This window comes from Bombus bifarius, unplaced genomic scaffold (genome assembly GCF_011952205.1).
Source record: "Bombus bifarius isolate JDL3187 unplaced genomic scaffold, Bbif_JDL3187 scf7180000008240, whole genome shotgun sequence".
Classification (NCBI taxonomy): Eukaryota; Metazoa; Arthropoda; class Insecta; order Hymenoptera; family Apidae; genus Bombus; species Bombus bifarius.
The window spans coordinates 767179-793714 of record NW_022884534.1 but is presented as its reverse complement, the minus strand read 5'-3'; the positions used below and the strand labels follow the sequence as shown (position 1 = coordinate 793714).

Genomic DNA, 26536 nt, shown 5'->3' with positions numbered 1-26536 from the left:
TTTTGTAAAGCTGTCACGTAGGATGATGATTCGTTATGAACTGAAAATACTAGGCAATGGTATTTTTTAGGTGCTTCGAGTGGAAACGCTTGCCTTGCAATATTTTGAATATACACATTATGTGACCAATAAACGCTTTTTTCCGGTCTTCGCGTGCGAATACGCGCCTAATTGACACCACCTGACGTGACGCCGACAATTTCTTTCCTTCTCCACGGTCGATAGGATAGTTACGTCGATCATCGTTGGTTACAGTTGATAGAATTGTAAAATTTATTTTTTATCCTGTTAATCTCTTCTTATAAACTTGTACCTCTTCTATATATAAATATGTTTTCGTATTTTTAATTTTTATCTTGAACTATGAATATAAAAAATATAATATAAAAAGATTTCTTTAATAATTAAATATTTTTCTTAAATATTTTAATTAAATATTATTCTTTTGTAAATTTAGAAAAGTTGACGAAGATTCTGTACGTGTAATTTTAAAAATTGCAATTGGAATAAAAAGAATTTTTAAAATAAAAATTAAAATAAAATAAAATGTAAAGTAGCAATAACGAATAATAATGCAAGGTAAATCGGAATTTGAATTTTCAAAATCTTATCCGACGATGTCCATGAACATTTCGTTGACTATTTTAGTTCCGCTCCTATGGCATTGTTATCCTCCTATTGTTAAAATTAACTGCAGTAATGTATCTTCGACTTTGTTACGCCACACGTTTGTACATCGACGAATCTTCGTGCGATAACAATGGTAACGATGCTAACAAGTCTTCCTTGTAAATCTCGAAGCAGAACTGCCCGCATCTGTCATTTTTTAACGACATTGAAAGATCGCATTTGAATCAGAATATAAACTTCTTCTTTCGTTTCCTTTTACATAATATAAATATTGCGATACGTCACAATAATTTTTCACTATATATATATATTTCTAACGCTAACACTTTTTATACAAAAAAAAAGATTATCTTCACACGTCACAATCAAAACCACTTTTGATAAAACCTTTCAAGTATAAAATAATTAGTTTCGGAACCAACTAAAATATAAGAAGGCCAATCACAAAAGCAATCGTAGAAAATCCATTAAATTGTCTCGCACAGTTTCATTAAATCTCCACAAACGTATTAATACCAAGACTTTAAGAACACAGACAAAATCACAGTAGCGTTTCGAAATAATACTTCATTTCACTGAAATCGATCCAGCCAATACAGGTTAACTGATTCCGTACAGATCGCGTGACCAATATAACGATCTGAAGCGTGGAATTAGTGTTCAGATTGAACTAACCAAAGTTAAAGATTTTCTCTCGTAACCTTAATTGCCATAGAGAATAGAACCGAAAAATATTCCTCGGACAATACTACGGCAAACGAACTGCTCGAATGCAAATTATTAGTATTCTTACAGGCTCACTGAGTCATCGGAAATGTTTGCAGTCACGTGTGCACGTGGCTCGAAGTCGTGATTCCACTTGCTAGTTATATTATATTGTCTTGTTTAACTAACCATTGTTATCCGCACTGTTTCTTAGAAGTACCTTTGTCGAAGAGAATTCTGGTTGTACAAGATGTTTTTTTTATTATTATGTAAGACAGACTTTTTCATGAAAAATAGACGAAGATTTCGTCACTTTTTTACATATTTTTACATATAAAGTATTGACAAGCCAAAGTTACTGAATCCATTTATCGACATTTTTCGAATAATTTACTCTACTTTTTGTTTTGTAGAGTGAACCGATTTGGCAAATATGTTCGTGTTACTGGTTCACACGTATATCGCTCATTTTACGCTGTTTTAATAACTGACACCACTTAGCGGTCAGTCAACAAAGTAGTGTCGCACACCGTATTTCATACCATTTCGAGATTTAACCGCCTCCTGGATGATTCCCATTCTGCGTTTTCATTCACTTTGTGCACACGCTCGTTAGTTACGATCGTGCAGTGTGTCTCGCAATGCTTGAAAAATTGTGCAAGTAAATATGTACTTATGTATGCATACGTTAACAATGTGCAGCGAAGACAAAAGAGTTACGCGAACGAAAGGGACGTTATTTTTAGCAGGAGGATCGTTCTGGTTTCCCGCGGAATGGCTCTCTTGAAATAATCGACAATTTTTTATCTGTACGTATTTTTAATAGATCTTTTTATTATTTTGCTTTGTTCACTTTGTTAATGATCGAACTTTTTTAGATACAACGGGTTGGTTTAGAAACAAAACTTTAAAACAGAATTTACGACGGCAGCAAAACCACAAGAACCTGACATGCTCGAATGACGATGGTGACTGCTTCGCGATACAGCTTAACTCGACAACCGAACCTCTCTTTCCCTCTCCATTCCCGACACGGGAGGTAAACATTGCGATATCACGTATACATAACTTTAATATAGTATAGGTCGACTCGCATCACATTGGCGTAGACAAATAAATAAAACATTTCTACTCTCTTTTGACCTTTAACGAAGATGTGAATTTCGCCTCTAAGAACCCAATTTTCTAGTCGAAACCTATGTACTTATCTGATAAGAACTTTGTTGATACTACGAGCGGAACTAGATATTGAACAGTATTTATTCGTGCAGACTGAAAAGTATTTACGAGTAGTACTGTTTAGAGTACATAATTTTCAAGCTGCCTAAGACCACTTATGGAAAAGTGTATTTGACAAAACGATTCATACATTCATAATAAAGCGATATTCCGTTACTTTGAGCACGGTATACGTTCAAGTAAATGATAAAATTTGACGTTTAAATGGTTATCAGATTAAAGTAAGCCATACAATACGCCAAAGATATCAAACTTTAAAAAGGTATAACCTTTAAACCAATGAGATCCTTAAACTCAAAACCGTGAAAGTGAAAGTGCATAAAGTGTTGAAAATAGAGAGGTACCCAGAGGAAACGCTTATTCTGACAAAGATTTCTTAATTTCTTCATTTTTCTCTGTATATTTTTTCTGTATACTTTTTTTATATTTTTAGGATTTACAGAGTATAGCATCACATTGTTATAGGCAAGTGGTCAAGATACGTTGCTACTTTCTTTTAGTTTCTGATTAACATCCTATATCTTTTGATACAGAATTTCATACATTCTGCGTAGACTGCGTAATTTTGCATGCAAGGTACGTCAGGATTAGAGATTAAGTAACATTTGTTTATCTATATAGATGATAAATGACGACTGGTGTCAGAAGGTTGAATACGTGTGTACTTTATAACCTACCGATAATGGACTCTTTTGAGACCACGTGAAACCTGTTAACTACTGAAACAGTTCGTGAATGGTTATTGTAATATTGTGAGCGCTTTATACTCGAACTTCGTCGTAGCATTTATGTACTCACGTCTAGCAAAGTATTAAAATAAAAACGTATATTGTCGCCTTCCTAGTTTGTATTTTTAATATAATTACCATTTTAGAAAACCTTTTGTATGCATGTAAATATAACAATTATATTTATAATTATATTTATAATAAAGATGTGCATGTAATTAAAATAGAAATGTTCTGATTCTTAAAATTGTAGAAATTTATACCAGTCAGCGTTACTTAACCACATTCATGTAATTGCTTTTTAAATGCATGCGTCATGTTCCATTGATACCTATAACACATTACATAAGATAACTCCATTAATTCACACCCGACGACAATAAACGTTAGCAAACGTTTGTATGAATATTTTGTCGACTATCTTACCGATAAGTCAATGTTATACAGGAAGACCAATTGTATTTGCAAATCATATTTCAAATTATATTCCCGAATTTTAATTCCAATTTTCATCGATATTGATCATCTTTTCTATCGATTCCATTTACAATTATACAAAAAGTAATAACTCAAATGTAAATCAAATGAATTTATCATAAATAATTCATACATTCTTTTTACCGAATCGATTTCAGCGACGAAATTACCTTTTCCTAACGTTTCATGATTTTCTAATCCTTTAGACAGATTTCCATTAATTCAGAACTTACGAAATCTACTTCTTTCTTCTACTTAATGATATTGCAGATCGATTTCGATCAATTTCGACACTCGAAATAATCTAGTGTGAGACTATAACCATCGGTTACAATGGTTAGATCAGGCTCATTTTCTTGCGCATATGGAGAAATTGTTGTATTGCTGAAGCAGAAACATATCAAGAAATACATGTCTTTTACAGTATCGCTGAAGATTGCAATGCCTAATCATATAAAATATGATATATATTTATGATTTATGTCTTATAATCTCACAAGTACATAATGTATACTAATATATTCTAAGGTAAAGGATATCAAATACCAGAGTCAGAATCTGAAAATAGTAATTAAACGACAGACCTATTTTGCAATAGAAGAAATTCTGAAGGCATCAATATCTTCCATATCTTTGAAAACCTAATGAGTGTTCTGGGAACTAACTGTGTAATACTGATGAATCTTATCACCTGCTTATCACATAATGTATTAAATGTATTTTTATTCAAGAAAGAAGATTAAAGAGACAATTTACTAATACAATTTTTTATGCCTAATAACCGTGATATTAATAAAATTTAAATTTAGATTTATTTATTATTACAGCAGTTTTATTAATAGTAGTTACTAAGTATATACTTACTATAGTACTATTTAAGATAGTACAGTTATAAAGACTTATATTAAATAGTAGATTAAATTGAAATTTTTGTGAGCACATTTAAAGAAATAGAACCTAAGCACAGATTTATTTTACTCACTAAACATTATCATAAACACAATGATACTAAGCTGCCAACTTTTTATAAATACATGAACATCCACAATCTGTTTATTAAAAATAATCTTATAGTATCAATTTATTTCAACGGAAAGCTATATCGTACCTTCTATTCATTCTTCTATAGAATCAACAACGAAACGAGCAATTTGTTGATAGATCTTTCCATGGCAAACACTTCGACAGTTCGTGTTCACTGTCTGCGTTCCAATTGCAGCTTGTCGAAGTTCATAGTCGATGGACTTATCGTTTACCGATATTCCACTGCGTAGAACGTATCTATCCACAGGAACGTCGAATTGTTCATTGTACAATGTTTAATGCTTGCCAGGGTGAATCGTTCGAAGCGTCCATCGAGTAAGAATCGAATATTCCTTTGATACAGTAATAAACATGAAACTGGACCAACGAGCCCTAATTTTCCATTCAGGTACTTCATTATCGGTTCCTCGACCTATTTTAATCGATTTTAACATAATGAGGATCAATGATGTTATTAGGTTGACTAGCATATGAAATGTTATGAAATGCTGGAAATGCTGGGAAAATACTACCCATTAAATATATTGTCCTATCATCAATTATTTTTTTCATTAATTATTTTTATTAATTACTTTTTTTAATTCCATGTTTTTACTTCTCACATATTCCAAGTTATTGAATTTCTCAACGCATACAACTTGAAATTATATTTTGTTAATTCTTAATATGAAAAGTGCAGCTGAAACTAGTCAGTCATGTTATAATTTTAGCATGTTCACCTGTAAGGTTGTAGGTATCATAGTGTCAGATTCGCACATTTTTACTGCTTACAAATTATGCAGCATTCATATGCAGTTCATTCGGTTTATTAAAATTCTCTTCACAGCGGCTCGTGCGAGGAAGATAACGTCGTTCAAAAGTGGCACAACGGTCTGTGTGCCCCTATCACCGCCATAATATGCAAATCCTCGACATTATCTATGTTTATGGATTCTGAATCGGCAGCTGTTTAGCCTCGATAATAGTAAATAACTACAGGTCACATAACCGATCAGGAACATTTACCGTTTAAAGTTTCCTTATTAGGAGAGACGAAGAGAGTTTGGAGCTTAAACGTGCAGTAACTTTGTCTTGAAAAGCTTTCCATACAATAATAACTAAGACAGATATTTAGGTGATCTCATTTAGCTGAGCCACCCTGTATATTGATTGTTTATGTACAAGAGAGTACAGCAAAAAGAAATTCTTACAAACTCACTAGGAAGTTATTAAATTTGATACACATTGTGGTAATAGAAGACAAGATGGAGCAAGCCAAAGCTCCGGAGTTTACTTTGACAGGTGTCTGTCTCTATTATCTACACTTATAAGCTAAACGACCGTCGCCTATATCTTAAAGCTCCGTTATTCTGATCGTGTTTATTTGCTTCATCAACATAATTTAAGCACCATAGAACGAACAGGAGGACTTTACAATCTCGGTTTTAAATTTCCAGACGCTGATTTTATCCTCATTAAACGGTATATTAATACTACTGTGCCTGATAAAGAGCTACGATTACTTTAAAACCTTATTAAAAAATAGCTAAACAATCCACTAAGACATTAAGAAATTACAAAATATCAAAAAATCTACCTGTTCCTTTTCCTGCTGGTTCCTCGGCCAAAGGGTAACTGTTAAATAAATCTCGCCCAAATGTTGTTTGGGCCTATTGTGGTCTTTCAGTTCCAGCATGACATCCTGTGACTGGCCTAGGTCCAATTGCGTGAGATCCAATTGCGCTACGCCCATAAAGTCATCCTGCAGGCCCCAGTCGTAGTCGAAGACCTGTCGAAACGACCAAGGTCTTTTGCTAGTCAAAAGAAAGAGCAAGAAGAAACTGATAAAAATCCCGGCGACCATCTCCAAACATTCTAGGACGAATTGCAGAGCGAATAAAAAGAACACGATCTATGGAATAAATTTAATTTTCTTTCAGAATTTTTCGTGGGTGACTATTACAGTTAGCATCAAGAACGAATAGGACTAAGAATTTCTTTAGAATAAATTCATTCTCTTTTTTAATACACTGAGAGATTGAGTTGACAAAAGCTTGAGAAAAATTTCATTAAAAAGATTCTTAATAATCTTATATGCATATAACTTGTATAACGATGTAGAATTTACCTTGAATGTTAGAGACTGGAAAGGATCCTCGATTGGCAGAGTTACGCTTTCATCCCAAACTGGATTCAGGTCGCGGTGAACGGTCCGCGACTTGTGCAATAACCGACCCCCGCTTTTCACTTTCACGTAAGGATCACTGGCTCCTGAAATACACAATTAATATCCTGTTCTTCAATTCCACGCCAAACAATAGTTATTTGCTTAATCGAAATTTTATCATGATTTTGGGTAACATTCTACGAAAGGGGGATTACATGAAACTGGGGCAAGTCCTTTGATAGAGTAAAACCGGGAAACGTTGGGCTTTGGTAATATATGTATCGTGATACAGCCTTGCTATTTCTCTAAGAATAAGTGGTACTCTTTCTACATGGGTAGAATATTCTTCATGTGATGGAGGAAGGTTGAAAACTAGGTACTACATATTCGAAGAACAAGTATTTTATACTCTTCTTTTCTAAAAAAAACAAAAGTGGCAAGTTTTTATATTTTTCAAAATTAACATCATACTTAAAAGGAGAATACATAATAATTATATTACAAATTTTATTACACTATTCAATTATTGTAAATTACACAATTTAAATTACACAATTATAAATAATTGCTTCCATATTAAATTCATGAAATCTCTCATACACAAAAGCTACTTCAACTAATCAAAAGGACTGATCTAGACTAATTTGCCACCCTTTCACAGCTATTCGCGCAGTTCTTCAAAGACAGCTGGCAGAATCAAAATACACAGGCACAGTTCTACTTTCGTCCACTTATAAAGGCAGAAGAAGTGAAAAATGAAAGTTTATCTCACCGCATCTATCCATAGCAACAAGGTTCGCCCCTCTTTTGATGTGCAAACGAAGCTGGAAGAAAGCATGCTGCCTCAACGCTAATTCCCTTCTACGGGCGAGTTCCTCCTGAACGAACGAGCTATCATCCTGGCTGATCGATCCTCGAGCTTCCTCGTTCGAGTCCTTTGAGTGCTGGAAACTCAAGGATCCTTTCGAATATGCTTCGCTGCATTTTCCAGGGCTGTCTTCCGGTCTCGTCACGACATTCTGCCTTCCTCCGTATACCAATGGCGACTCTACGTGTACAGAAATATCAAACACGTTAAACACAACGTGTTGATCATATAGTATGCAGGATGATTCTAATTTTGGTAACTTAATCTAACTTAATCTTAATGTGAACTAACACCCCTCAGAGGAGATGTATAGTATACAATTTTCTGCTACTTTGGTTTTTCATCAAGATTTAACTTTGAATTACTACATTGAGCTTTTTACATAGATTTAAACGTAACATTTCTACATTCCACATTAAAAAATATATAATTATTATAATAAGTGGGTTTAAAAATTAGTATACCGAAGATTAGTATTCTTAAAGATTATACATGCACATACATAAATGTATTTAGCATTCCTTTAATGTAAACATGATTCCAGAAAATACATTTAATGAATATTATTGTGAATAAATATTGTTGAATGAACGAAGTCCTTCAGCAGATAATTAACTTTAATCTAGCACTCGGTGTTTTCTTAAAACTGTAATCACAATAACTTCTTAAATAACAAGATGATATAATAATTAAATCAGAAAGTGTTTTCAAGTAAATATTTTTGAAGGAACTCTGTTCAACTTAGAACACTGTTCAATCAGATATGTACGTAAATAGTTTATTAGCTTGTGCAGTACACAGGAAAGCTTTTCAGTTTAACACCAGTCTAATAATGATGCACAAACGATAGAAACCCCTAGCACACGTTTCGCAGATCAATCAATATAATGAAACATAAACGACCTGCTCGTATCGATCCCCTGCATCAAACGTGCGCGACCTGGCTTTCAACATTTGCAAAGTTTTTCTCTTTTTCATAACTTGATCAAGAACAGAGAGAAGAAGTTTCCCCTGCTGCGAAACAAATTTCAAAGTTAACATCCATTGAGCCTCGTTATTACTCTACTCGAGGATGATCTTTTTTATGAAAGCAATCCACCGTGACAGTTTCATCGTTCTTTGTTCGATCATACTTCAGCTAATTGAAACTTAATTTTTTCCATGTACTATATTGTTATGTATTGTACGTGCACGTGTATGTATTGTACTGTGCATGCTGAATGTTCTTATTTACATTTTCATCTTGTTCGTTTACACCTTCGACTTGTGTGCTTAAAATTTAAGCTTACTATTTACATATATTATCAGTTTATCTATCTTCCTATTGGTTTCTTTGTCTATTTTGCTTATTTAATTGCTTATTGACTTGTCTGCTTATCTACTTGAAATTGCCAGAATTCTTTCAAGACTATTGGAAAACCGACCATAAAACATAAAGTAACATAAATCGTATTATATTTTCATATTTAGTATTTTCTTGTATTTTATATGCGTATGTAGTTCTTTAGCAAGATGCATACTGCTATGATTATAAGTTCCTGCAAAGGGAAATTGTTATAATTTATCTGTATTAGAAATGAAGCAGCGCATAAGAAAATAAAGGATTTCTAAATCAAAAAATTGTTACATACAAGAAATTGGATACAGTAATGTAATACCAATCAATGATGACATGATGATGAGTTAATTGGTCCTCTAATAATAAGTTAACAAGTCTAGAAATGATTGAAAACAAAAAAAGACAATATATGTATTTATTTATTTATATAATATAAATATTAATTATAATATAATATATAATAGATAAATAAAAATATTTATATACCTGGATGAGTGAGACAGTGTCTGGCTGGACTCTGCGTAGCCGACGAACTTTTACTATGCTCCGAAGAGTAATCTGCAGCGTAATCGGATTCAACACCGTGAGATAACGTGGTACCGGCATCTTTCGACTTTTTCCGTTCTTTGCTTCTATTTCGACCCCACCGGCTCTTCAAGGTTGCGAAAAAGATGTGCGTACGTTGCGCCACCGAGGTGGCGTGCCGATGATGCCGATGATGATGGACGACACCAGAATCGGCTTGTTCACCGCGTCGTGACGGCGAACTGCTGTCGTTGTTCCGGAGCTCCGTGGCGCTTTTCGAGAGCTGACGGCTCCCGTTCAAGTTTAGTCGGGATCTCTCTTCCACAAGTCTGCTATCTGGAAAATTATTCTTCTATGTGATACGTAATTCCTTAACAGAATATAATATCGAACGTATTTTCAATACAGCCATGTTTCACGAAAAACAATCTCATCATAATACATTTCGCATACATAATACATAATACATATCATAATATAATTGTTCCACGAAATACATAAGCACATAATAATGTCTTATACATTATTAGTAATTCGTAATTAGTAATTAGCAATAAAATAATAAAATAACGTAATAGTATCGAGGGTCATGTAGATTGCAGCATCGTAACTCATATTCAATAGAAGTAGGTTATGTTCATACGCATTAAAGCTCAATTTTAATCGGTTGACTGCCATGGCGATTACACATTAGCATTTGTGATGGCGCCACAGAAGTCTCTGTCCCTCTGGAGTGCATGCAATAGTGGTGCCACAGGGAAAATTAGTGGCCAGAAATATCAAAGCTGTCAGTAGCGTTATAAGTACGCTGCGGATAATTGTTAAAATTATGTATTTAGTATTTTCATGAACGCAATTAAAGCAATGGAATCTAACAGTAAGCGAAAAATCGTTTCGCTCGAAACGTTTAAATACGTATTATTAGTAGGCACGATATTTTAAAAATTTATTAAATTGAGAATTATTTAATTACTATTAAATAAAAATAATTTGGAAATTATTTCATGTACATTTTTTTAATTTCAAATTTCCTGTAACTGTGCAAACATTAAAATTGATAATTTTATAAATAACAGTAACATAATGATATACAATAATTATGAATATTCGTGTACATATAAGAGACAATAATCTAGCTTAGCGTATGATTTTATACAAGTACGATCCATATTGATGAATGAGCCAAAAGAGAAGATAATAAGAGCAGACTTTATCTGCAAAAAATTGCTGTAAAGCTTGTAAACGTTCGACTGAAAGAACGGAAAGCTCCGCGTATCCATCCCGTATACAATATCGTTAGTAACGCGATCGATGTCCAAGAGCATGAGAAAGCCACCTGAGCCTTTAATTCCTCCAATGAGGTCGTTACAATCACGTTCACAAAGGCGTTTAATCACTAACAACGAGAGGGTAGTTACGTTGCAATATTCTGCGGCAGAATTACGTTTTATATGTACTTACATTATTAGTGAACAAACTATGAAACCGTCTAAATTTTTAGCAGTTCTAGAAATCAAGATACTATATCGATTTTGAATAAACCATGAACTCGTTGGAGAACGAGAAAAAGTCCAGATAAAACTAGAACATCTGACAAAGCTATCACTCACGTATCTAGAACTCATCAACCAATATGAAACATATATAGATATACATAATGTGTACATATGCATAAGCATATATCTAAGGAATTATTATGCAAATACAACTTTTAATTCACTCCTCTCCCATAAGAATTTAATATTATGTTACAATTATGTTTGTCTTACATTTTCAATGCGTTCCATCTGCAAAACATTCATTCACATAAATATAATAAACAAAATGTAGATAGCTAATATTATGTACATATCAATAATAAAATTTATACATTGAATAATGAAATACAATAAAATATAAATAATGAGATATCAATATAATATAAGGTTAGGAATGGTAAAAAAGTTAGGTACATGTATCTAAGTAAAAGTCTCTTATGGCAAGAGGATACCAAATTATTCAGGCATGCATTGAATTCAAAGGTTCTGGGGTTAAGTGCCATGCCATGTCTCAGAGACCTCTTACTAGAAGGCACCCACTCACCCCTTCCCCAAACGATAGTCAAATCTTCCAGGAACAATGTTCCTATTCTTGGGGGCAACACAATGTCGGGTTCCTTGCCATATGTACTGTGTACATAACCGAAGACTCACACGCGTCTTTCAAGCAATTAATCCCATGACACCTGATAGCTATTTGGTTTCTCTAGCTACTCTTGAACATTATTTACTCTCAGAAGAATTTTGGTCAAATGCAAGTTAAATATGCTAGATTTGTGATAACAGATTTTTCTATGAAACTATACAAGAATTAATTCGTATATAGTAACGTATATTATCAACAATTAAACGTGTCAATCTACTTAACAGTGAGATTTTTAAATTATGTAAAATACTATACAATATAAATAACAAAATAATACTGGTAAACTGCTACAAATGTGATTTATTTAATATAGATAACCTAAAAGAAGAAAAATAAAATATTAATAATTAAAATAATAAAAATAAAAAACTGATTTTAATGAACAGGTAAAATATAATGTCCAAGTGTTTATTTGGAAATACCACTTCACCTTAATAACATGGTGTACCTATTACATCTGTATAACCTGCGTGCGCATGCAACCAGCTTATTAAATATACGCAATTGCTGGTCAAATGGGAGATCTGTCTGAAATTTTTACAAGATTATTTGGATTGCATCAATATGGCTTAACATATTTCCAAACAAAGATGTTAATAACCAATGGCTTACGTTAGACGCACTGTTATACAACATATGATATAATTAATGGTACAACCACGAAGAAAGCACAGTCTATGCGACAATACGTATAATGTTGTGCCACATTAAGTTATAGAGTGATCGTACTAGTCAGAGTAGCGACGTTAAGAATTCTTTATAGGATTATCTTGAAAATTAGGATTTTCTAATATATATCTTTTATAAGATTTTCTATAGCATTATATGTAGTATATATAGTGTAATTATGGATTAAATTGACTAAAATATGGCGATACATACAATGGCGCTAGTAGATACAACAACCTTTAAAGTCGTTCATAGGAACATCTTAGAGGTTAGAATTATCTTATATTTTTTTGTAGGCATTTCCTATACCACAGTATTTGAATATCCATCATATAAAACTTTTATGTTATAAATACATACATATTATTATCTCCTCTATGCATCTATATATCGTACTTCATCATACATGCAAATCATTCTAAAAATACAACGGGAAGAGAAACGACATTTAACCAAGCTGCAGAAACGCCACAAAGCTTGGTAGAGTGAGTAAATTGGATATAATATAGGGAATTAGAAACACTCGATACCTCGCTTAAAAGGTTATTGATGTACAGTCTCTTTGTAGGGAGATGGGTTTGAGGACGACAAAAAATACAAGAAAAATACATTATATTTATTTCTATGGGAACTAAATGGAGGTAATATTATGAATACCTAAGCGATATTTTATGATCCAATGATGAAAGAGGAAGTGACGTTGCATGGAAAAATTGTTTATCTGTAAAAAAAGCAGCCAGTTATCTCTTACTCTGTTAACTAAATGTTTCTATAATAATATAATTACTAGATTAAAATATTTCTTTTTTAAATTATATTTGTAATTATAAGATGTACATTGTGATATTTTATGATTCTTTTTAAAAATTTGGTTAATAATTGTTCATTTTAGATTGTCGTCTAATATTATTTTTCTGTTGAATCGTACAAGATGATTTCATAAGAAAGAAAGTATCCAGAGGGAGGAGAAATGTAATTCAGTGTGTTCAATGTTATTAGATTTCGGCCAGATTCGTCGGAAACGAAAATAACACATCGATCCACGAGAGAAAACGGATTTGATAGGGAATGGTACTATTACAGGATATTGCCCTAATCTAATTGATTGCGGTTAATGGAAAATATGTAATTCTAATTTTCAAACCGAATATAGTTACAAGAAAAGAAACAATGAAAAAAGACAAGCTTGTAATTTCTGTTTTTTCACGAATTACTCTATGCATGATATATATGTCAAAATCTTACTGTATCCTTAATTTTGAATCAGCACATAATTGAATACACAATTGCAGTACATAAAATGACACATGCAATTTTAGGTGCATCAAACAGCGCCACTACTGGGGAGTTTTAAGAGGCTGCATTTCTTCCACCAACTATGCTTCTAGCTCTAACTCAGGCAAGTAGTATAACAGACGATTAAGTTGACCAACTGTGATTCCAATTCATACCCATAATAAAATTTCTAATAAATTTTCACTTTTAGTTAAATTTAATATAGATTTATGTATAGATCATAGATACAGAAATTATTACATGTGATTTACATATAATATCTTAACTGTACACTTAACTATGATCTCAATCAAATTTAATATGTAAAAAGAGCATGTAAAGCAGTGGTTTAATTCGATGACACAATGACAATCGCAATGGAGCAAAATTTAACGGTTTACGTAATCGCATAAAAGTACATTTAACGGTCATCACCGACAATGCAGCCTCGTTGAGCCTTGTTGACTGTGATCACATGAATCCAGATTTTATCTCGTAGCGTTTAAGTGAATCAAATGGGGAAAAAATCGAACTTAACGAAGTATTTGTAGAGTGATTGAAATAACTGGATACGACACAATGACCAGATTTTATTAACCTGTGAATGATTAATTATAGGAGAGTCGGTTTTAATGCGATTTCGTCAATTTATAAAACAGATAATTCATAAGAGAGATACGATATTATGTAAATTATGAAATATTTAGCGATAAATATCGTATTTTATATGTCGAATATTTTCGATTTATATAATTTTTGTAAAGAATTAGAATTGAAAAATTCATAACAGAAATGACCCTTTGAATCATAGTCTATATAGGTGACATAGCAAGTTAGGTTAAGTTATTTAATATTGAAATATTTAGTTTTAATTTGTATTTTGTATATTATGTGATAAAAAGCATTACGAGCCTACAGTCGATAACATCTATCGTGCAGTCAATTAGTTATCATTTTCTCCAAAATGGTTCCTAATGACTACGGAACTACTGTGAACGTTCCTGCGGACTTTGTTCCGCTGAGAGTGTACTAGAGTTGTATATATACATATACTTGCACGAATAGTGGTCCATACCGGATTACTGATTGGAAATAATCTATCGACCTATAAGATTCCTGTAACCAATATCTTTCTAGACTACTCTCTACCGTGATTCCATTGAAATTTGGAAAAATTACCGCATTCGAAAAAACAATCTCCTTACCGAAAGGTTTCTAGAAGGAATTGTAAAAACAAGAAAACCTAACCTTTTAAAGAGTACGTTTAATAATAAAGAAAACAATAAATAGTCTAAGAAAAGGGTAATAAAACAAGTAATGTAAAAATATACATAAAAAATTATAATAATAAAAGTATAATAGAAGAATAGAAAAAACATTAAAAGAAGTACAAGGACACCAACAATACTAACAACGAGCAACACCATAGAGAAGATACGATATCAAAACACAAAGAAAAATAGTGCATTTTCCATATGAAAATACGACAAAGGAACTTTAAGATATTCTCAAAGACAAAGTTCCTTTAAACTCTTTTAAAAGATATCCCAGAAGTCCAGATATCCTAGGTATCCAGAGGACATCATATGTCAAAAGCACAAGACCGGAAAGCTTTAGGTGGATGAAGTTGACTTACAAAGTCGCCAACGTGAAAATGTGACACAATATATATACGGAGTAAAGAAAGAAACTTAAAGAGAAATACAGAATTACAAAAAAATCTTCAATGCAACTTCCAAATAAAATCATGCCCAAGCACCAAATAAAAAAAAACCAAACTAAAGACAACACACAAAATCACCAATACTTCCAACCATTACTATATCATCATTTATAACAAAGTCGTCACTTAATCAAACTCTTTGGAATTCCACAAATGTTTCTCAATTTTCAAGCAATGTACAAACAGCATGGTATTCACTATCAATTCTTTTGTATTCGGTATTTATCTAGATAATTGGAGGAACTGACCTAGGTCAATATACAATATCTAGCATAACTCCCGTACCATAATTGACAGCAATAGTCAATAACAAAGGTAGAGGACAAAAGGTTAGGAGGATTAGCGCACTCACCCACTTGTATCTGTTCACTGTCCTCCGACCCAGCGAGTAGCTCGACGCTCTTGCTCATCTTATCCACCGAATACGCGGTTTGTATATCGAAGCTCCAGCTCGCGAGCCTTTAATCTCTTCTTGAAGTGCGCCAGTCTGCCGCATGCCGACAGCATGATTTCGTCGGGAGATCAACGAACCTAAGGAGCATCGGCAACCAGCCGCATATCCCGAGTTTCCACGGGAACCAACCTCACTTTCAGATGATCCTGGATCCCGTCAATGCTTCCACGGCTGCTCCATGCTTTTCGCGATTCAAGTTGACGCGATCAACTGCCGTGATAGATGAAACAATCGTGAGAATGCGATACCATGAATTTTCATTTATACTAACATTCGGAACTTTGGGTACACATACCCTATTTCTACTATAAACATGTCTGGCAAAATTGAAAACGAAATACGTAGCAAACACGAGATTTGTGCAGAATTGTGAAAAAACAACGCAAGATGGCGGTACGGTATTGTTCGCATTTGTATCTGTTTCGTAAACTTTGCTATAACATATTTGTATATTTTTATATTAAGTAATTATCAATTTTAATAAATGCAATTGCTCGATTGTTATTAACTACTAAGAACGTTAACTGTTATATTAACTAAATATATAATGTTATATGTACGTTTATAAATAAAAAGCACATAGACTAGACAAGACTTAGAAGAAAAAGGACGTGAAACAGTAAAATTGTATCCCCCAAATTGTATCTACAAAAACCCCAAACTTCAAATTATAGCGATGAGGATCATTTTTCAAACAGTAATTAGTCAAATTATCTAAATTCGAACAAGTTAAAACCATTTTACTAGTATAAACTTATTACTTACTCGATACAAGTTTCTACTCTAATTATTATTAAACAGGTTACATGACTTCAATTTTCTTATATTCATGTATTTAGCTTCAAACCAGTTTATTGTTGTATACCTATTACCTTACTTACAATTAGTAAAAAATATGGTTCTATATTTCAAAGAAAATTCTTTCAACTACCAACAAACAACAAGGAGCTGGATCTAATCTAATGTTATTTAACTTTATATTTGTTGACATTGATCCTCTAGGCCTAATTGATGTTAGATATACGCCATTCTAGATAAACAATTCGATGATTTAAATTCAAACAATTTCAAGTAAAATTACATTGGACAAAAAATTAAAATTAAGTAACCTGACTAATCGGAAGACTTGAATAGTTAGATAGAATAAGACAATCACAGAAGAAAGATAAGATAGTAGTCAAACGCAGTACATGATTAACCTTCAAATGGCTCTCAGCCATCAATATCTCTGACCTCTAACGTAAACACACGTACATAAACGCACAGCTTCCTCTGCCGTATCGAAATTTGTTGAATGTGCACGGTCCAATAATTTAGCATCTGTTGCCGTCTGACTTAAAGTAGAGGCCAAGAGTATTGACTGGTTAAGGGCATTGCTCCTCCGTTGCTTTACCACACTGATCAATACTATGTAATGTAATGTAAATGTTATATATAATATGTATTTGGTTAAATAGATAAACGTTAGAAATATATAGAAAGTGGTCTCGATGTATTAATTGACGCCGCTACGTACGAGAACGTACCACTACAGTGAATACTGCCTATAGTTGTGCGTCTGTGGCAGCGTATGTGTCAGAATTGGTTGTCGGCTTAGCTTGTCTTCTGTTTATAAACAGGGGTCGAACGAGCTTAAAGATACCATGCATACCGTGCATATACAAGTCTGCAAAAAATGTGTGTTATCCTCGTTTGTAAACAGAAGATGGCGGCCGGTGATTGGCAGACAATACTGACTCGTAGACTGCCACAGACGCACAACTGTAGGCAGAATTCACTGTAGTGATACCGACAGTCCTTCGCGAATATCTCGGTAGCTTAGCGAGTTCTGCCCTTATATGTTTAGAAAAAAGTTGTTCCAAATGTTAGATTTTACAATATATCTAAAAATCATAGAAATCGAAGTCTAGTCAGTCCTTCTACAGTTTTACCGAATGTAATTTCTGCTATGGCAATAACTTTATGATATAAACCCTCTTTCATCTATATTCTTTAGTATATTTTCTTTCTTCGTACAAAAGTGAATCCATTCTTCCTCCTACGGCAAGAGTGCAATGACGCTGGACAAGAAATAATTTTGATCAATCAGTACATTCAATCTTGCTTCATAATGATGCACCGTATGGTAAAATTCAACGAATGTTGATATGTACATCATAGAAGATTGTACATTTACGCGCATCGGATACTATATAATAACATGTTATTTGTTGCGCGATCTTATGTGACGCGACGTTGTACAGCGCGCTTGTGAATCTGACTTATGTAATTCTTATCAGGACACTCTACAAATATCACACATTTTAGAATTATAATCTATTAGTTAGAACGAAACAAAGAATGGAGACTTAAACAGTCAAAGATTGTTAATTGGAAATATCGTAGTAAAGAGAATGCGGATTTTTATGCATTTATGGAAAATTGCAAAAATGCATGCAAAGTATATTAACTTAAAGTAGAATACTTGTTATAGTATTTAGTAGGTATAGCAAAACTTTGCAAGTAAATTTTAGTCTTTCAATTATTTATATTCGTATAACTAAATAATTATGTATTAGTAAAATTAATAAAGTTATTGATTATTTTAATTCTCATAAATATCCGCAGTCTAATAATAAATGTTAAATAATGGTATATTAATTAATGGTATATCGACATATTTTCATATTGTCTAAAAATTGTTTAAAAATAGTGAAAAATAAAATGATTGAAACTACATAATATTTTTTACAGTACATCTTAATATATTAAATCATTATACTTTAAGGTCTATTTTACAAATATGTACGCAGGATAAGATAGTAATGGTGTAAGATTAATATAGCTTTCAACCAGAACATGTACCCAAAACTTTCGTGCGATAGTTTATAGATAATATGTAGATGTACTTGTATAAATATTGCTTTGATAAATGGCTTTGCGAGAGTTGATAAATGGTAATAATTTCAGAAGAAACAATTTCAGGTGGTCATGGTGATTATTCTCAATTGAAGAATCAGTTAGGTTTTATTATTATTAATTATTATTAGGTTTAAAGTAACGGTCGATAAGCTATAGTGATCTGTGCTTAGAAAAGTACTCTGGTGAAGTTTGACACTTTGTAGCGTAATGTGAGAATTAAATATATTTACTTTTTTGTAAAAATAAAAATAACTTACATATATATATATATATATATATATATAGTTTTCTTAGAAATAGAAATAACTAACGTATACATATAGCTTTCTTAGAAATAGAAATAACCCATAACATTCTTAGTATATGTCATTTAACAATGGATGGTAGAGAGATAGTAAACCATAATTGACGTGAGAATAGTAAAAGGAGAAAATGACAACATGTATAGGTAGGCCTGCCTTTGATTATACGTGTACTGTGTACAGGGTAAGAAGTGGGGAAGATATAGTAATGCGACGTGTGTTGACAGTCCCGCTTGTAATGCTGAACTGTGATAGTGTTACGGCCTAATAGTATCCTACATTATCGAATAACATGTACCGCAAATGTGCCATTATGCACTTTGTAATTACCTGACAAAATAAATCAATAAGTTAAACCAATAAATCGTTCTTTTCGTTAAATTCTAAAAACCAAATAATTTCAAAATCCCAAATATTCCACTGTTGAATTGTTTGTTCAAAAAGTCACACCTGTTTTGTTCTGTTACAAATTTTACAAAATAAATTTTCCTCAAAATTAATTCCTCTGTAAAAAAAAAATTATATTCTCTACAATTTTAATTCAAAATAATTTTCGCATAAAAATTCAAACAGTGTGATTTTACATTTTTATAAATGTTTCAAATTTTAACACAGATTTACTTTTACAATAAAATTTAAATATTCCCTACATTGCAAATATCCCTGTGTAATACGAGATTTATTTTATTATTCATAAAAAAAAAAAAAAAAAGAAAATATACAACGCATCTATGGCAAACGTAGTCGCTGTTGCACACAAAACACTTCTTGCAGCCTTTGCACTGATTAAATATCCATAAATTTCTGTTTAATTTACGTGCCGATGGCCAGCTCCACAGGAAACAGAAGCTGTCCAGAATGATTCACGATCGCGTGAATATTGCGCAAATTACTTCCGCCCTTAAGACTCGAACTTTCAACGATTTTCTGACAAACTAATAAACACCATATTATACATGAATTTATAAGTGAAATCTCTTTCTCTCCTTAGCACTGAATTGTTCGATAATATCAAAAAATATAATAACAATTAATCTCTTTTTGTTTAACTTTGGATTATTACTAAGGCTAAATGTACAATATTTTGCTTCTGAGATAACACTAGTGCTAATATTCTAGTTTACTCATTATTTAAATGTTTTGCTTGAACATTATCCACGCGTGTCTGTGAAACCCTATATGTACTAGCAAAAAAATAGGTTAAGTTTAACGCGTTTACTGGTGAGACATTTTATATCACATAGTCATTGATTACATTATAGTACAGATAAGCATCATACTCACACCACAAATAAAAGCACCAGTACCATCTTTGTAGAAGACATAACTATTGGTAGCACGTTTCCTACGTGGGAGAAGTTGAAACGAAAAAATTCCATAAAGTTAAGTCGTAGGCAGACTTGAATTAATTCCATAAATATTATAATGATCTTCACTTCAGAATCTAGAATATACTATATGCGCAATAAATAATTTTTATTCATAACATGTATAATAATTTACGATCACGATTAACCTTAACAGTCCATTCATTAATAAGGTTATGTTCAAATGAAATCCTAAAGTGATACTTCTCAATGCTTCGAACATTTTAAATATGTAGATTACAGCATTTCGGGAATAAGGCTATAAGGACTTTTGGATTCAAGGTTATTAACTTTTAATGATAATAATAATAGTTTGATAAAGTGATTGTTATATTGAAGACAGAACTGTTAAGGGTAAGTACTTCTAATAATAGTACCTATAATAGAGAAGAAAAAGCTTGATAACCACAACAAATTGTATACAGTAATTATTTTGTCATTGCTATAAATGGACAATACACATATTCACAAGTACATGGAACAAAAGAAAAAGTGGTAAAAATAAGTACTTCATCTATTTATTCTCTGCACACTCAAAGATATGAATTAGCATTACACAAACGCGTGATTACACTCGTACTATAAATAGCATACAATATAATATGATTTCGCTTTAGCATTATTTTTGTAAACAATTTAGTAATAGTTATGAAATATTTGTATATATATGAATTTAAAGTATAGAAAACAAGCTTTCTAATAAAATAACTTTCATTTCGTTATTTTTGGTATATTAGATTTTTTATGTATGAAGTAATAGCAATTAATACATTTCTTTTAAGGTATAGGAAATTGACGTTTAAAAAGATTATCTCAGAACATTCTTATGTTAATCAAGGGTTAAATAAACATTGTACGAAGATATTTATTATTATTTTAAGAAAACAGTTTACAGGGGATTTTTGAAAAGGTATGTATGACCAAATGGGACATCAAGATTTTGCGTATGAATCACGATGCGATTTCTCAAATTCGCTTGATAAAAGCTTGTGCTATAAGTGGAAGATAAACACGTTGCATCGCCATTCCACTCGCCAAGTTAAACAGAACAAAAATATTCGTAGAGAAATTTGGAGAGAGAAGAATAAAGTATGTAATAGTATAGAATAAGGTAATAAAAAAATTATGATAGCTGTTAAAAGCACAGTTTTACTTGTACATTATAATCTTATATTATGATCTTATAATTTTCAAAATTTGTAACGAACAATTTTTCTTAACAACAATAATCGTTTCAAATTCCAAATTTAGGATAGCAAAGTATCTTCTCAAAAAATTTCATAATAAAAGCAATTATTCCAAGTTCCATATCTTGGATAGTAAAGTTCCTTTCTCAAAAAATAATTATTCCAATTTCCAATTTTTGTGTGGCAAAGATACTCTTCTAAAAAACATACAAATAAAGAAAGTATTTCAATATCCAAGACAAGCATTCATATACTATATAACAAAAAAAAATCGTGATAAGTTTTATAAAATACACTGCGATGAATACAAACGATTTTTATAAGAAATTAATAAATTCAGTTAATCAGGCCGTGACTTTATCTTCGCCAGAACGATAATAAACTTTAAAACGCCAGAAACTTTATACGTAAACGAGAATGGTTGAATTGCAGAAACTGTGAAATAAATTCTAGATCTCAGCGTAGAGTACGAAGGAAGACGGAAGTTGCCGAGGAAATACGAACTGATAAACAAATAACGGCTACGCGGCGCTACGGAAATCTGAGAACGTACATATGTGCCAGTCTCGCTTGAATTCCTGAATGCATGTTGCGTTTGTCCTTTATTTACTATTACTTTTAATTGGTTCACCAAGTTAATAAAAGTCGTTTTAGTTGACTTCCTTTTGATCAATTAAGGACTTCGTGGGAGGGCACTTTAAATGGCCTTCGAATCATAACTGATGTGTCACTATTGATATTCATAATGCTATGCTTCATTTATTTTAAAATCCTCACCTGATTGAATATCTATAAAAAAGATAGAATCAAATGATGAGTATTAAAATTGAATTTGGAGGTACTTGATCATTCAATTTCGAATTTGAATTTTTATTGATATTTAAAATTTGGATGCCTAAATTGGAATTTCTTAGTTTGAATTAATATTTGAGTGTTTAAATTTGAATTGATTGAATTAGAATCGTTAAATTTGAATTTAAAATTCGAGTTTATACTTTAATCTGAATATAAAATTTAAATTTCCCTTTAAAGGACGTTTTTTTTATGTTTAACGTGGAGGAAACCCGCACGGACACCAGGCCGCTTCTGGGGCCGCAACCGACTAAAATCTCCATGATGACTGCGATCGAGAGAGGCCCGGAAACGCCTTTTAAGGACTATTGTAAAACTAACAAAGAAAATCGACTACTTCGCCGCCGATTCTGAATAAACCTAACATTTTTTGAATACGTAACCTAGATGACATACTTTTACCCTGCCTTCATACTGCATATAACCTCACTTTTCTTATCCCCTAACTTAAAACTCACTTCACTAAAAAAACTCTAATCTAAACTATTCAATAAAACACCTAGAGCTTGCAACAAAATGATCAAAGAATCTTCCTTGTCACAGTTTCTCGTCACATAAGTAAGATAAACGACCAACCAAGAACTTGATACTTCCTTAACAAAATAATCCCTTCAAACTCCATGACCTGGCACACAATTGATTTTTCCCAGAGCAAATACTTGCAACGTACAAAGATATTGCTCAGAGAGCAGAAAACAACGGTTTAATTAATTGCAACGTCTGATCGAGCTTGAGGAAGTAAAAGGGGCCACTTGAACGACCGTGATCCTGTGTTCTGTCGAGATGGAAGAGGGCGACGTTGCAGAATTTCACGAAACAGAGCAAAGAAATATGTAAGTACAAATACCACTTGGTAAATAACTGGCAGGCTCGGGTCAGACGCTTATAAAATGCTCGTCATCGACCATCTACTCGAATTCATTTTCAACTCGGTTAATTTTTCTACGTTGCCAGCCTGAGAACGGCTAAAGGATTATGTACTTCAATTAACTCTGTTAACGATTGTTAAAGCCTTTACGGAAATCTTTTCTGCAGATAATCAACTAACCGATTCTTCCAGATTTTCTTCTTTATCTTCGTTGTCTTCCTTCTTCGTGATTTGTCCATTATTGCGACGAAATTTTATACTGATCTATACAGTGAAAAGTGGCTTTTGATTTCTTGATTCTTCCATGGTTGATTTTTATTCTTAGAAGAAATAGTGACTAAGATTTATAATCTTTGCTTTTTAATTTTTATACTTTCCTCTTTTGTTGTTGATGCTGTTGTTGTTGTGTAAAGTGATTTTTAATTCCTAAAGGCGATGTTCTTTATAATATATGAATTTTTAACCTTTTCAATATTTCCTTTCAAACAGTTTTCCAAGAATTTTCCATTACTTTGTTAAACTATTCAAGGCTTTTTAATTCTCCTTCCTTTCAATTTATTGCAATTCTGTTAATTTTTAATTCTAATTGAACTAATTTCACAAAATACAATATCTAGCTTTTACGAATAAAACTATTTCATCGCATTATCTTAACAGAAATTATTAAATCTGCAATCCCGATATAAAGCTACAAGATAAAAATCGACGTTCATCCAAAAATAATGTATCGTTTCTGTTTCTGTCATCAGTAAATGTACGGTTGACAAAAATATCATTCGACGCTGAGGCAATGCCACATGCAAGGATGATGGTGAAATTTAATTAACATATTCTGGAGAAAAATTTCCGCACTGACGCGATGCAAAGATAAGATGAATCGCGTGGTTATTGAATTACGAACTACTAAGTTTAACGGAAATTGATCGCTTTCAATTAAAATAACGCCAAAGAAACAAAACTTTTCAGACTGACTTAATCATTACCATTAACCTTTTCGCTTTAACTTTAATATATGAGTTTACTTGCACAATTGACATATCTAACATAATTGGTGAAATTTTAAACCTATCACTGTAAAATTGCAAGATAGAAATCTATAACTTACAATTTGTAACTTGCAAAATGCTAAAATAGGAACTTACAATCTATAACCTATAATTTGTAAAACTGCAAAACTACAAGATTGTAACAATGTGAATTCATAAAACACAAGTCCATAAGCTACAATAACCTATAAATGACTTACCGATTCACTGATATTATTACTTGATAAATTATTGTGCGAAAGGACTCTGATACAGCTACAAAATGTTTCTAAATGAAATATTTATCTATAGAAATATATTTAAGAACCCTATTTAAAAATTTCAATATATTAACTCATATAGAAACGATCAGATATGTGAAGTGAATACGGAGAAAGAATACTGAGAAAGAAGTATATTGTAGAACATTGTAGGTTATGAAGGGATATAAAATGTTCCCCTTATATTAGCGAGTATATTAAAACCTGCAGATCGATATATGGTCGTGCCGCTTAAAGGAATGCTGCATTGTTGCTTACGCTTATCTCGCGATTAGGCTACTCGCAGACAACACCTTATCCACTCCTTCTGTCAACCTAACCCCAATCAAGACAGCCATTAATGTGTGTAGTATGTAGAAAATGCAAAGAAAATGGTCTTCATTCATTATAGCAGAATATACTTGTTTTATAAATAAGTATGTGCCTTTGTATCGTTTAGAAGGGTTAAAATGGTTTTGAGTTAGGCTCACGTGGAGTAGGAAATATATGTTGAAACGTTGGGCTCCACGTGGATCATCTGTGACCCATAATATTTATCGGTAGCAAACTTATTATAGAGAATCCAGTGTATTTTTATTCGATGTAAACCGGAGGCCACCGCAAAGCCGAAAGGCAAGCGGAAATAAAGATATATAAGATACTATAATGAATCTAAAAAAATATATATGAATATGAATAAGAAAAAAACTACTAATAATCTACTACTTTGGATGCTTGGTTTAGAATATCCCAATTTTATGACAACCTTTATTCAAATAAAAATTTGTTCGCCAATAATAATTCATTGTTAATGAATAAAAGATTATAGAAATAATAACAATAAAAGGATGATATTTTTTTACTATGAATTTCATAAAATCGAAATTCGAAAATTTCAAAGTAATACAAGCAGAATATTAAAATTTTTGCAATAAATATATTATTTAGAAAAAAATTCATTTTTGAAGTATCTTGTCATGCAACATTGAATTCAAACATTTTTCTCCGCTTGTATCAGATCACATTTGTATCAAAAAAGCGCACAACGTCCTTTCCAAACTTAAAATTCTATTTGTTGCTTCAAATAGATCAGACACGCGATAACATAGTTCGCATTCCTTTGCGCGACAGTGGTTTCTTTAGATTTAAAAAAGAAGACAAGATATTTGAAAGTTTCGTGCGGCAAACTTATCTCGCCATTTACCGTATTAAATTCCCTGTCCGACGCAATGTTTCGGAATCTTTCCAACGCTATGCCTTAATATTCTCGACAGACTGTTCAACTTGCTGGGCTTTGCAGAATCTATTAAGGAGAGCAAATTAAAATTTTAATCAAAGCGCTTCCCACCATCAGAAGACTGTGTGGTTAAAAAAGGAAAACGTTTCGTCGATTCGAAGAAACATTTCGACGCAGTTTCTCAACGTTTTCAATTGACCAAATTACGGTACCATCTTTTATCGTATATTTATAACCAATTCATAAGGAACAAATTAGAAATTTATTTCAATTATAAATTACATAAATGATTCGAATTTTATTTTGAGGTTATATAGAACAAATTAGAAAAAGAGAAGTGAATTAAGAAAAACTGAAATCTTCGTTCATAACTCGATGATTTGTTAATAATGCGACAAAGAACGAATTAAATAATCACAGATTAAATAATCTTATGCTGCACAGATAAAATAATCTTATGCTGCATGGTTCTTAATACGCTACCTATCGCGTGGTTATACATATTCCGTAATGCATCCGGTTCCGCAATCT

General features: G+C 32.2%; 1 protein-coding gene across 2 annotated transcripts in view; it reads right to left on the bottom strand.

The window, feature by feature from the left end:
• Window positions 1–26536, bottom strand: part of LOC117211722 (multiple C2 and transmembrane domain-containing protein) — a 37759-nt gene that overhangs the window by 10085 nt on the left and 1138 nt on the right. For both annotated transcript variants that reach the window (XM_033455917.1, XM_033455918.1), the window contains exons 2-6: window positions 15905–16216; window positions 9663–10037; window positions 7742–8017; window positions 6931–7073; window positions 6400–6591 (exon numbers count right to left, since the gene is read on the bottom strand). In XM_033455917.1, the coding sequence (XP_033311808.1) occupies window positions 6400–6591; window positions 6931–7073; window positions 7742–8017; window positions 9663–10037; window positions 15905–15962 (1044 nt within the window). In that variant the 5' untranslated portion in view covers window positions 15963–16216. The remainder of the gene's footprint in view (window positions 1–6399; window positions 6592–6930; window positions 7074–7741; window positions 8018–9662; window positions 10038–15904; window positions 16217–26536) is intronic.